Source organism: Pinus tabuliformis, chromosome 4_2 (assembly GCF_031772625.1).
Source record: "Pinus tabuliformis cultivar Carrire ecotype Pingquan chromosome 4_2, CPIR1, whole genome shotgun sequence".
In the NCBI taxonomy this organism is placed as follows: Eukaryota; Viridiplantae; Streptophyta; class Pinopsida; order Pinales; family Pinaceae; genus Pinus; species Pinus tabuliformis.
Window position 1 is genome coordinate 643,731,331 of NC_142304.1, and position 15,012 is coordinate 643,746,342.

Genomic DNA, 15,012 nt, shown 5'->3' on the forward strand with positions numbered 1-15,012 from the left:
AGCAAATTTAAAATTAAAATGTTGAGATTAATCTAAGACATATTTAAAATGATTATATTATATTTATATTGAGCATATTTAAAATGATTATATTAATATTAGATGATTTTACATATTATTGATAAAATCAATGATTTGTTAGATTTCCTTTGGCCGCACACAACTAAAACCAACCTAGATTCATCTTAACTTTGGATATATCAAGCACCTAGAGGGATCAAATCTCTCAAGGTGCAAACCTTTCCTCAAGTTTTGCACCTCAAGATTTGATCCCTCTCGGGGCTTGATAGATCCTGAGTTAAGATGGATCTAGGCTGCTTTAATTGTCAAATCAGCAACATTATTTTGGTTACCATCTCTCAATGCAGACTCACTCATCACTTCTATTCAAAAAAAAAACAAACCACCTCTAATGACCTACTAGTGCCAGAGGCATTCACTCTAGTGCCAAATATCTATGGGTTTGGGACCATTAACCTATTTCCTCAAATCTAAAAAAACAAACTTTTAACCAAACAAAAAATCGTTAATCTAATTATATTAAAATAACAATTTAATCCATGCAATTTTAAATTTATTTATTAACAATGTTGATGAAAAAACAATTTATTTTTTATAATAAAAAATAATTTATAAAATAGTTAAAATCAAGTAAAAATAACGGAACCAAAAATACAACTGGATGCGCAATAAGCATGGGATTTAATTCATTTTGATAAAATGTTCACCCATCAAAGTTTGCAAACATATATAAATGGCTAAATAACATAAAATAAATAAATTTAGAACTTCAGGTAAAAGATGACCTCCCAGTGGGCATTCCACTTTAAATCTATATTTTGAGTGCTTTGTTACACGATACAGCTAATATAGTTCGCAGAAAATACCTCTGAATAAAGCTTCAATTGTATCATGTTTTAGGCAAATTCTCTCCATGATATGAAATCACAGGGCTTCCTTCGCAGTGGAAAACAGCTGTCTGGATTTGTCTGATTAAAATCATTCCAAATGTCATGGAACTCCACTCTACTATTTCCAAATTCTTCTGGCCAGGGCCGTTCAAAACCATTTTGAAATAATCTAGTTTCATTCAACTGCCAAATATCATCCTCCCACAGAGACCCATAGGAATCTATGGGAGTCTCAGCATAATCATACACGGTATCCGAATACATATTGGCTGTTGAATCGACATCGAAAAGGTTCAAGGTGACGCCAAGTTCGCCAGCGGTATTGTACAGAAAGAAACCGAGCTCTGCTACAACATTCACGTAGTATGTGAAATTTCCTTCTGAATGAATATCTCCTAGTGTATCAGAAACCGACATCGCTTCAGAATAACTGTCACTTAATTCACCGTGTTGCATTGAACCCAACTCAACACCGCCCCTCTCGTCAATCACAGCGGCTGGCCCGATCAATCCGCGTTCATCTTCAGCAAATTTCATAACCCCGTTCAACCTCTCGTCCTGGAGCTGAATCACGGCATGAGTTTCTTTAGAATTAGCATCCATATTATCGATCTTCTCCAGCAAGTCCATGAGATTACTATCATGGGCCAACCGTCCACTTTTGATTTTTTTCGCATCTGGCAAAGCTATTCCACCATTCAAATACTCATCTCCTGCTCTCTTATTATGACAAACTTGTGAAGAGGCCGCCATCACTGCAAAGAAAAGCAGTGATTAAAACATGACAGAATGACCTGCTTATATCTATCCTTCTTCTCCGATATTTTTATCGTTGAAAGGTGAGTTGATTGATTAGAATATTTAGAGGTGGATACCGTTGATTGATGACAATATATTCAGATCTCACATGAGGTGAAAGCTACGTAACAGACTCGATAGTTTTTTGTTTAAATATTTTTTCCTTCGCTTCGTTCAATAAAAAAGGTTTCGTAGGACTTACGTAAAGACACTTCGCAGTAAAATCACATTCCGGAGGTAGGCAGCCAAGTTACCCGAAAAACTTTATTATCGGGCCTCAGCCGCTCTGATGCTACTCAAGTTACAAGTATCTCCTATCCAAAGTATATACCCTCTTTATTGTTGTACAAGATTTGATCATCCAAACATCTCAATTACCTTTCCCATAAAACGAACCTTTCCTATAAACGATAAGCGATATTAACCTCAAGGAACATAATAAACACACCAACAAGGAACACACAAGATAGGCTTCCATAACTTAATGTATTGGAATTTATTTTTTATTTTATTTTATTTTATTTATAATGAATTAAAAAACAACATTGGTTTACCTATGACATAAAATTCGTTTATTACCATGTCTATCACTATCACTAAAATATTAAAGAAGAAAACAAGCTTTTATATATGTTTTTATGGTCTTTACAAAATTGAGTATGAAAATAAGTAGCACCAAGTCAATGGGTGCTTAGCTTGAGTGGTAGGGATGGTGGTTTGTCATCCCATCCATTCGGGTTCAAGTTCTCGAAGACATGGCCCGTCATAGTAAGGCAAGAGGGATAAGCATCCCATTGGAGTTTGGGATCCCGACTTCAGTACTTGTGGTCTCTGAATGGCTTAGTCCTAGGTGTGATATATGTGGCTTGAGGGTTGTTGCATATATCTAGGGAGGTGCTACTTCCCTATCAAAATTATATGACTAAAAATAAACAAGGGAAACATGTAGGTCAACATCCTCATGTGGAAAACTCATGTAAACATGATTTTTCTGGTCCTTCCACTTTACCATTAGTATATGCAGAGGAATTGATCTCCCCTAGCTGAAATCTATGACCCATATTCGAGAGAGCATATGTAATACAATTTTGTTCCCTGTATATATTAGTGAAGTTCACCCCACTAAAATGTCCTATCATCATCATAATCATGTTCATCTAGTTAATAAGCATTGGAGGATATAACGAAAACCTTTCATTTACCCTATCTATAGTTGTTTTTGAATCCCTGGAGCCATGTAATGTCTCAATGCATAACCATTTTGCACAAAATAAAACACCCCAAAGGGCAATATTCTCATCTTGGGTGTTTGTGCATGTATTGTTGTTTCAATAGAAATCATAAAAATGACCATGACATATGACAATGTGTGCCTCGCTATCACATTTGTTTTGATTAGCATCCTCGACAAAGAAACCCACGATCTTTGTCCCATATCTCTACCAATTCCTCAATTAAACCCAAATCTCTAGAGCATATCCAAATTGGATAATGAAATGTAGGATCATTAACAACTCGAATTTGATTTAAAAAATAAATACCCTTGTTATATGTACCTGAAGAGAGATAATGTCATGGTGTCATTATCTTGAAAACCCCTTATAGGGTTGAGACCAATCTCCCACCGCATCTTCCCAAATAACCAATGCTTAACCTTCATGAAATTGTTCCATATGTATGAGACAATGTTAGGAGCGCGAGACCCAGATTTAATCCAATCATGCACTAATTGTTTTCTTATGTATTTTTCCTTTATGATTCATTGCCAAGTACTTGTACCAAATTGAGCACACCAAAAACTCTTAACTGCCAAATCCCATCTAAAATTTTCAATATTCTTTAATCCTGAACCTCTATCATCCTTCCTCATAGAAATATCTTCCAGTCAAACAAGATGAATCTTATTTTCACATCTGGAACCCGATCAAATAAATTTTGAGATTATGGAGTTTATCTTCTTGATGATAGTTTTGGGTATCAAATAGAGGTGCATCCAATAAAGTGAAATATTTTGCAAGATTAACTGAGCTAAAATCAACCTTCCCCCAAGATTTAGCCACTTTAATACCAAATAGTTAGTCTTCTTTCAAATTTTTGAATCAACTAGCACCAATGTTTAATACCATAGTTGTTTGGTTTCTGGTTAAAACCAAGATATTTGAAGTGTCTATCCATCACAATCACCTATACAACAAATATACCAACAATCTCTAAAATAATAACCTAATCAGTAGACACTTCAATAAGCATTTTTTTTTTTTCTCATAAAATCGCCTATTGCATCACCAAATTTGGAGATGATCTGATGAATATATCACCATTCCAATGTGGATAAATGACCAAAAATTAGAACATCATCCACAAACATAAGGTGAGTTACAAAAATATTTTTGGAAATATTGAAATCCACAAAAGATCCCCTATTGTGTGCCTCCATAATCAATCTACATAGACCATCATTAACCAACATAAATAATAAGGGGGACAAAGAGAATCTGTGTTTCAACCCCCTTGATGACTTAAAGAAAATTGAAGGAACACCATTTATCAAGACTGCATAATTAACTGAAGTAATACAAGCCATAATCCAATCAACCACCCCAACAAAAACCCCAATTTCATGTAATACCATCCTCAGAAAGACCCAATCCACATAGTCCTGTGCTTTAATCAAGTCCAATATCAGCACCAATGCCTCATTTTTTTTTACCTTAATGGAATGCTTGTGCAATAGCAACAACATCTTAGATTTTTCGATGCTAAAAAAAACCAAAATGTTCGGGGGTAATGAGTTTAAATGGCTTATCCTTCAACCTAGTTGAAATGCCCTTCAAAAATATCTTGTAAGAAATATTCATAGAGAAATAGGTTGATAATCCTTGAAAGAAGATGCCTTTGAAACATTTGGAATGAAAGTAATAAAAGTAGAATTTACAGCATTTGTGATTTTACAGGAAGTCCTTGATTCTTCATCTAAGAGTAACATATACGACCCCATAATATCCTTAAAATGAAGGAATAATTCCACAGTCCACCAATTCATACCTAGGCTTTTGTACCTGGTAAAAAGACTTTAACACAGATACCACTTCAGTAAATGTGACCTACTACCTAATAACCTCATCTTCCTCTGCATTGAACATTTGTGGATATGAAGAAATGATCCCCAATTGAGTGTTAATGTCCAACCCTTCCATGGCCTTAAATAAATTACCAAAATATCTGACAACCTCCTTATGAATATCCCTTAGTTTAAATATTTTCCTATCCACTCCATCCTCCAAGTTCCAAATTATATTGTTTTTGTTTCTCTAAGAGGCAAAATTTTGAAAAAAATTGTATTTTTATCCCTCCCTACAATCCACTTAACACGACTCTTGAGCCTCAATTCCTATTCATGATTTTTTAATATAAATTTGTTTTGACCTTCCAAATTCAAGACCATTTGTTTATGAGCATCAAAGAAATATTCGGGATCAGATGTGTTAGATATCAACTTGAGTTCTTAGTCCATCTTTTTTAGTTCTTTTTTATTCTTGTAATTTTTATCTTTTTCCCATCATCTGAACAACTTCTTTAGATCCTCCAATTTCAAAGAAACAACATCCACCTAAGAAGTCTCATTATGAAATCCAATTTTTTCCAAGTAACCCTTACCAGGTTCTCGAAGTTATGATCTTTCAACCATGAATGATTAAATTTCAAAGGGAGTTCCTTCCAAATGCAATCACCAAACAATTGTAAAAATATGGAAGAATGATCAAACATCGTTGATGAGTTGACAGAAGTATGCATCAAACCAAACTGCTCCAATAAGTTCTCATGAAAATGAATCTTCCTAATCTCTTACAAATCCCATCTAGACTAGTGCATCCATTCCTCCAAGTAGGAATAAGAGTAACCAAAAGAATATCCACTAAGTGGTTTTTCCCTATAAGCTCCTTAAAATAACCACCTAATTGATCCAATTTAAATCATGACCCCCATATCTCTTCGTCGAAGACTGTAAAATTTAATTCCCCTGCCACTATAAGAGATACAATCTTCAACAACTCATAATTATCCATCCTTCTCCAGAAATCCAATCTGGATTCATATGGAGCATAAACATTTAAAATGTTAAATCTAACCTTTGACCCCTGAGCAAATCCCATTAGTAATATGCTTGCAGAAGATTTAAAAGCCAAAAAAAAACTACTATACGAGGATCCCATAAAATAGTTAGACCCCTTGAGAGGCCATCAATAAAACAAAACTTCCACCTTGGACATAATTTCAAAAAGTATTTGCAAGCCTTATCAGCAATAACCATAGTTTCCAACATTAAAATAACATATGGCCTATGCTCCATAATCATGTGATGTAGGGAATTCCATTTATGGGCATTCCCCAATCCCTAAATATTTAAGGACATAATATTCATGTAGGAATATTGACTATGGGAAAAAATTCTCTAAGAGCATGCTTATCATAATCATCAATGGAAGGGGATATGTGTGAATCCAAATATTCCAGGAATGTTAATGTTTTTTCAAGAGGATTAGCCCCCTCCCAAAGGAATCTTATGTGTCATACCCATTCGCTTTTTCCTAATTCCTCTTTGAATTCAAGCTAATGGGAAAATAATCCAAAGAAACCATATGTGAGTGGATGATTAGAGGCTTGATATTGAGAGCCCTATTTTTCCTAAGAATAACAACGTTACTACCAACAAAAATTTTTGGGGAGTGAACACCAATATAAGAATAGAAATGAATTACAGGGGACTTGAAATCCAAATGAGGGCCTCTATGCTCTTCTAGCAATTTATGACCTTTACCCAACCTAGTATCCTTACTAACCGAAGAAACATAATCGTGGGGATACGACCCCATATGAGGGAGTTCTTTGAAAATATAATAAATGCCTATTGACTCTAACCAAATTACCATATTTTTGAAAGGAGAATTTTTCCCATCAAAGAAACCCATAGATTTATCCACAAGTAAATCATAATCCATATTAACACGACAAGTAGGAAATTTGGTAGAGGGAAAATCAGAATAAGTAGTTTGATTAATACCTAAATGGGTATGAAGAATCATTTCTTTTGGACCTGTTGTCTCCACATCAAACAATGAGGCTCCTTCCTGTCAAAACACTAGGCCTAAAAAAGCATGGATGCCTTAGGATTTCTTCACCAATACCTTGAGGAATTTTCCCATCTCCACCCTAAGGATTTACCATGTATCCCTCCATTACTAGTCAAGGGATTCCTAGGCCCTTCGGAATTTGCCTGAAATCACTTCCCCTAGTTCAAAAACCATTCGACAATCCAACTCAATCAAATAAAAGTACCATATCACACCATGACTATCAAGAAATGGAAAGGAAAGGTTGAAACCATTGTCACACCTATGAAAAACCCATGCCAATGATACTAAGAGAACCAAATACACACATGCATATACCATGCATGCCAAAACTAGTAAGGAAATCATACATGCAATTTGATACCTATAAGTAATCCTGTTGTAGCTACTTGATCCAACTCTTCCTTGGTTGATATTTTCTTCCATTTTGCTTTCTTATCCTTCCTTTACCTTCCTTTCTCTAATGATAGAGAGCTCCAGGAATTTTGTAAGTGTGCAAGAGTATGGGAGAACAGAGAGAATAGAAAGAGACCTCCAAAAATGAACTGATAAAAAACTGTGAACTGATCCGTAGAAGTATTTTTATTATTAAGGCCTCTAATTTCGTCAATTTCCATTGTTTTCCTTCATTTTCCTCCTCACATGCAACCTGCGACCTTTCACCTTTCTTTCCTCCTATTTTCCTATATTGTCATCCATAAAATTCCAATTAATGCCTCCTTGCCTTTTCAAAGCTTTTTCCATTGGCTTTGCCAATTTCCCCTTAGCCATAATAAACCCAATGACCACCCACTAGGATGTCTTACCTAACATTCATCTTGGAATAAGCGTCCCATGACCTTGGTCTTATTTTTCCTTTATTAACTTTATTACATGGATTTTTAACTCGAGGTTGTTATAGACCCCTCCCCGTTAGGGGAAGACCGTCCTCGATGTTCTATGACACATATAACCAACAAGACCACTGAAAACCAAAACATACTTCTTATGTAGCTTTCTAACTTAGCTCGATGCATTTTTTACAATGAACAACCTACTGAAAGCAAAACCAACATGACAAACATGACAACATGACAACCATACCTCTTATTGGAGTTTTATAACACAACGCGTTCTGGTATTTACAATAACAACCGTAAACAAATATGTACATATACCAAAAACTAATTTTCCTTCACCATAAAATAATGAAGGATACGTAGCCCACATCTGATTAACCATCTCCCATATAGCTTCATTAAGCCCAAAGTTCTTCCACTACACTTTAAATTGCTCAATTATGGAGGATGAGTTATTTCCGCTACAAAATGCATTGAGGTTCCAGCTGGAATTCTCCTTCTAGATCCACTTGCAATACAGACCAATCAATCACATGATCAACATCTTTCACATATTTTTTAAGCAATGACACATGGAAAACATCATGGACTTTTTCTATCAGAGGTAGTGCAAGTCGATAAGCCACTGGTCCTATCCACTCAAGAATCTTGAAAGCCCTACAATACTGAGGTGCCAACTTCGCACATGACTTGATGCTCAACAATCTCTTCTTGGGCTTGATTCACAAGTACACATGTTCCCCAACCTAAATCTCCTTAAAAAACCTATGTTGATCTACATAACTCTTTTGTTTATCAGGTGCTACCTTTAGATTCGTCTTGATAACCTGCATTTCTTGTTCCATTTCTACCAACATGTCATGTCCAATAAGAACCCTATTCACTGGATCACTCCAACTGATAGAAGTATTACAACTTCGTCCATAAAGTGCCTGAAAGAGACTCATCCTAGAATATTCTTCATACCCATTGTTGTAAGAAAACTCAACCATTGGAAGATACTCCTCCCACCTCCTTTACTGATGCATAACATACATTCTCAAGATGTCCTCTAAAGTCTTGTTGACCCTCTTTGTTTGTCCATCTGTTTGTGAATGATAAGTTGTACTTAAGGCCAACTATCTAACTAAACTTGCAAATAACTCCTTCCAAAACCTAGAAGTGAACTTAGCATCTATGTCTGACACAATCTTCCGAGGAATACCATGCAACCTCACTATCTCTCTAATGAATACCTATGCTACCTCACTAGCTAAATAAGTAGACTTCACTAGAATGAAGTGAGATACCTTAGTCAACCTATCAACCACAACCATGATAAAATCATGATGTTTAGAGGTCCTTGGAAAACCTATAATGAAATCCATGGAAATGACCTTCAATTTCCACTCTAGAATTAGAATCAGTTATAGTAGACAACCTAGATGCTTACATTATTCTTTTACATGTTGAAAATCGAGCACCTAGCCACAAAATTTTCCATCTCTTTCTTCAGATTCAGCTAATAGTATAATTTCTTCACCATTGTCAATGTCTTCTAATATCCCAATCGACCTGAATATGGCTTAACATGAAATTCCCTCAAGATAAGATTCTTGAGTTCACCATTGTCTGAGACATATCCTTTCCCTCAATCTCACCAAACCATCTGTCATGAGTTGATATTCCAAATCCTGATCACGTACACCTTGCTAGTGTAACCTATGTCTAAGCTCCCTGTACATGTCATCATGTCGTCATGCCTATAATATCTAATCCTTTAAATCTGTCCCATATGAACTCATAATGGTTATGTGATTTACCTGCACTCTTTTGCTAAGTGAATTTGCAACCCTATTACCCTTACCCTTGATGTACCTAATCTTGAAGTAAAACTCACTAACCGTGTACAACCATCTAGCCTACCTAGCATTCAAATTAGGTTGGGCAATAAGTACATCATCCCACTGTGATCACTCATTAGAATGAACCTCATGCCAAGAGGATAGTGCCTCCACATGTTTAATGCATGAATGATCGTTGCCAACTCAAGATCATGTGTCACATAGCTCTCCTCATTCTCATTCAGTTTCCTTGACTTGTAGCATACTACCTGTCCCTCCTACATCATGACTCCACCAATTCCTCTCTTGTAAGCATCTATACACACGAAAAACTCTTTATTCGAATTTGCAATCTCGAGAACTGGAGCATTTGTCAACAACTGCGTCAATTGATCGAAACTTACTACACATTTCTTTGTACATTCAATTTTTTTTCCTTTTTTCTGTAATGATATAATAGGATATGAAATGTGTGAGAAGTTCTTGATTAACCTCCTAAAATAACCTGCTAGTCCCATGAATTATTTGGCCCCATCCACATTGCTAGGAGTTACCCATTCCATGATAGCTCCTATCTTTTCCAGATTTACTGTTATGCCTTGGAAACCACATGCCCCAAGTAATGTACCTTTATTTGAAAGAAACTTCATTTACTAATATTGGTATACAACTAATGCTCTCTTAGCAACCTCAACACTGCTGCTAAATGTTTGGCATGTTCTTCCTCATTTTTAGAATATATCAATATATCATCAATGGATACAATAACAAACTTGTTCAGATAAGGACGAAACACACTATTCATCAAGCACATAAAAGTATTTAGAGAATAGTTCAAACAAAAATGAACCACAACAAACTCATAATGCCCATACCTGGTCTAGAAAACAATCTTGTAAATGTCCTCTTCTTTAATGCATACCTAATGGCATCCTGATCTCAAATCAATCTTCGAGAACATTGTTGTTCCTTTCAACTGATCAAACAAGTCATCAATCCTTGGAAATGGAAACTTGTTCTTAATTGTAACCTTTTTAAATTGCATGTAATCAATGCATAACCTGTGAGTAACATCCTTATTCTTCATAAACAACATTGGTGCACCCCAAGGCGGAACACTTGGTCTAATGTATCCCTTTCCAAGCATTTCCTTCAATTGTCATTCAATTCCACTAGCTCAAGAGTGCTCATCCTGTAAGGTGTCTTTGATGCTGGTGCTACCCCTAATATCAACTCAATAGAAAATTCCACTTCCCTGTGAGGCAACAACTTTGAAATCTCTACTGGGAACACACCTTGAAACTTCTATGAAAATGGGTACTTCCTGAATACTTCTGCATTCTCAACATCCTTACCTTTATCATTGGAAATATGCATTGAAAATAACACACACCCTTTCCCATGACTACACTTTGCTTGCATAGTTGTAACCATTTTGAATGATCTTGCATTATTCTTACCCTACAAGGCTCTCTATTCTCCATTGTCATCCAAGAACTCAATGGCCTTATCATAAAAATTTACCTTAGTCTTCTGAAGATACAACTAATCCATACCAAGAAGCATACTGTATGATCTGAATGGAAGTAGACTCAGATGCACTGATATAGGGATACCATTCAAATCAAATGCACACTCTCTCACCCAATGATGAACTCTCTTCTTAGTGCTTTTAGCCAACTGCACTAACCAAGACTCTACATGCACTTATTTTCTAAAACTGCACTTATCCACTAGGTCAGGTTTAACATAACTATAATTAGATCTAGGCTCAATCAAAATATAAACAACTTGATCACAAAGCCTGTCACCCATCTCGATAATAGATGCATGGTTATCCACCTACCTATTATCCAATGTTACATAGATCTGAGGAATGCTCTGTCCAACATCCCCAATTTTCTGTGCTTCTGGTGCACTATAGATTTGAGATCTACCACTCTGATACAATGGTAAATCCCTCTTGAGATACTCCTTTCCACATATCTAACACTGCAACTGTCCTTTACCCTCACCTTTATTCATCTGCCCTCCAAGCTGTGACCCATGTCCCTTTCCAACTACATTAAACTTCTTATAATATACAACATTATCTTTCTTACTTGCAACTTGAGGTATTGTTCACTTCGGTTGTCATTTACCTTTAGCTTTGTCTTTCCCTTTCCAACCTTGTTGAGACTCTGTCTTATGCTTTGATTGCTCATGATAATGCTTCAATTTCCCAATGACTTCTTCCAGTAATCGAGGCTCACCATACTCAATATGATCTTTAAATGATAATGGTAATCCACTGACAAATCTATGAACTTTTTCCTTCTCATAATTAAGATAAGGTACATACCTTAATAACTCCAGGAACTTAGTTTTGTACTCCTCACCTGTCATCTATCCCATCTTTAGCTCTGTTGAAGCCTCGAAAATCGGGTCTACAACAAGGGGGATACCCACCCAGTCCAGACCTTGGTTAGTAGCTCCTTTTCTGTTTGGTATAGTGGGTCTGATTGGGGATATGGGACCAGTTTCCCAATATATGTGTGTGTGTGTTGAGAATTGATATTTCTTTCCTAATGATTCCTAAGTAAAATGCTTTTTATTCTAAATCTAATCTAACAACATGCAATTGTATTCTAATAAACATAAATATCTAATTCTAAACTAACCCGGGATGTAATCTTTCCATTATGTGATCTAAAATGATTTCAAATAACAGTTGGTAATAAAGATCATTCAACTGCTATGAGAAAAGAATTCAATAAAGATAAACCATTTCATATAAAAAGTTAGACGAAACAGTTGTGAAAAACATATCGCATAATAAGCTACCCATATATTAAGCATAAATAAATAGCTATCACCGTATAAAAATGACAAATGACAACTCAAGCATTTAAGCATTCATATATAAATAACTGAACATGAGTATCACCATAACACATAAGCAGAAATAGTTAACACATAAAAGTACCATTTATAACTAGTTCTACTCATGAGCTCCACCAATAATGATCTATCTCTTCTTAATCTAACATCCACTAAGAGTACAAAAGTGCAACATGAGTAGTAGATATTAAACACAGATATCAATAAATCATGTTCCATTCATTCATCAAAACCTCCTCGGAGGGTGAAAAGGTGCATGTTCTGAGGGCAAGTTTTTAATAAATTTCTGGACCCTTCTCTAAATGCATGAGAAGGGTTTAAATACTACTAACTAATTCTAAAAATAATTTATTACAAAAATGTAGGATGTGATTTACATGACCATCCTCATTTCGGGAAAAAATAAAGAAAAATTAAAACTAAAACTGAATCTAAAATTAAAACTAATAACTAAATATCTATGTATCTATTCCTTGAAGTCACAAGCGTTCAACATTTGCTTGAGGAGAGTTGGATGGCTGACTTCTGACTTTAGCTGTCCTGCAAAAACTGAATCGGTGAGAGTTGGCGCCATCTTCTCGACAGAATTGATGATACATTTGAGAGTCATGCACAGGCTGTGTGGTTTTACCAAGTATGCCCAATAAGAATCCCAATTTAACTTGATTAACCTTTGGATTGACTCTGCCTTTTCTTGAGCCTTCTGTCTCCAGCTTGTATGTAGATGTTGTACATTTGGTAGATATTTACATACTTTTTTGAAGATAAATACCATTGGTTTTGAGTTTTAGTTTTACCTTCCGTCTTTAACACTTTTTCCTACAAATTTTCGAGCTTGCAGGTGACTGAGTAATTTGAGGTTTTCCATCTCGAGGGGTCTTTCTTGGTGATGCGCGATTAGCGCTAGGTGCTAGGCACTAATTGCGCATCGAAAACTGCTTATGTTTCATGATCCGTGTTTCCCTGGTGTGATTTTTTCCTCTTGCGCGCTTTTTGTTAAAGGATATAAAGCTTAAATTTTGTGGAAAGAATGACTTATATGTTCTTGGTCCTGAGCTTTGAATTCTTTGTACATGATATCAACACTATCTAGTATCCATTTAACAATGTCTGTATATGGGATAATTTTGGGCCTCACCGCTATCCTGTGCAAGAATGAACATGCTAGATCTGTAATAGATGCCTCAGAAGACCCATGTGAGCCTGCAGTAGCTGTAACCTCCATTACCTTGGGATCTTCTTTCTCAAGTAAATTATACATGCCTTCCCAAGTAGTAATATCGGCGTCTTTGTTACAAGTGGTGTCTATGTACAAGGGAGTCATCTCTTTATCTTCAGAACTAGGAGCTTTACCCTTCTTTCCCATAATATCCTGAACTCTGCTCTGTATACTTTTCTGTTCTTCACTCCCGCAATTTACAAATGAGGTGAGAATGATGATAAGAAAAAGGTGACGAAAAAGCTTTAAATGCGGAAAACATATAAAATATACCACCTTACGTGAACTGGCTCCTTGATAGGATCAAAACCATATTTTATTAATGATTGCCAACTAACTCATTAATTAACATAAATGTGCATAACTGGGCCTCGGTTTTATGGAAAAAACATTCTCCAATAATGGGCCGTGCAGATCTGCGATAAGGCGATTTTTCGATTTGCTTCGCAATATCGCAGATCGTAATATCGCAGATTGCAATATCGTAATATCGCAATATCACAGATCACAGTTCCTTTACGTGTGGCAATCATTCGTCAATGTGTTTTCTCCGAAATGCGATTCATGAGATGCACCATTGCATATCGATGTTTTAAGGCATTTTAGCGTAGGTGATGTTTAAAGCATGTGATGCAATGAGGGTTTTTTGATGTTGATTTCGCATCGTGATTTCACATTTTTAGAATTCCGCTTGTAGGAATTTTGAGTGATTTCCTTCTAACTTATCATAAAACTTAAGTCTTTTTAGATTTTTGAGGGTATTCTCCTAAGTTTATGATAGTAAGTTTTATTGAAAAAGGAAATACAAGCATTAATAGATTTTTTTTAATTTTTTGAATAAGGTTCCCCACTTATTTGGTATTAGTGATAAAATTAAACAAGAAGGGGGGTTGTTTCTGGCCACAACAATTGGCGCTTCACTTCGAAGAACCAGTTGTTTCTGCTTTTCTTTTGAATTTCCTCAACTTCCAAAACATAAATTTTTCTAGAAAATTAAACTTTATTTTAGAAAGATAAAATACATTATGCTTTTCAGCCATCAATGATAGTTTGTCCATTCTATGTTAACTTTGTTTATTTACTTCCTAGAGCTAGTCATTGTATATTTATCAGTCACTACTTAATTTATGGAGATAAAAACAAAGGATTCTCTATAAATCAGTTTTAAATATGCTCATTTGTCGTAGGTAGAGCCTTTGCTACCAGTAGGCGTTTATAGCCTCGATAGGGTTACCTATTATCCATCAATGATCCTATATCCCACTTGGAGAAATATACAATTTTAAAAGTTAAATCCATATTTACACTTATTTCTTTCATTTTCTTTTAATCCTTAAAGAAAAATGCCTTGGTTTGGTAGCCAAATTATGACAGTGCCACTCACTTGATTTATAGCTTTGCTGAACAAGC

General features: G+C 35.5%; 1 protein-coding gene across 1 annotated transcript; it reads right to left on the bottom strand.

The window, feature by feature from the left end:
• Window positions 1-871: 871 nt before the first annotated feature.
• On the bottom strand, window positions 872-1,693 carry LOC149171009 (uncharacterized). Its single transcript, XM_089427408.1, has one exon. The coding sequence runs from the start codon at window positions 1,662-1,664 to the stop codon at window positions 918-920; it is 747 nt and encodes a 248-aa protein (XP_089283534.1). The 5' UTR covers window positions 1,665-1,693; the 3' UTR covers window positions 872-917.
• Between the last annotated feature and the right edge of the window lie 13,319 nt (window positions 1,694-15,012).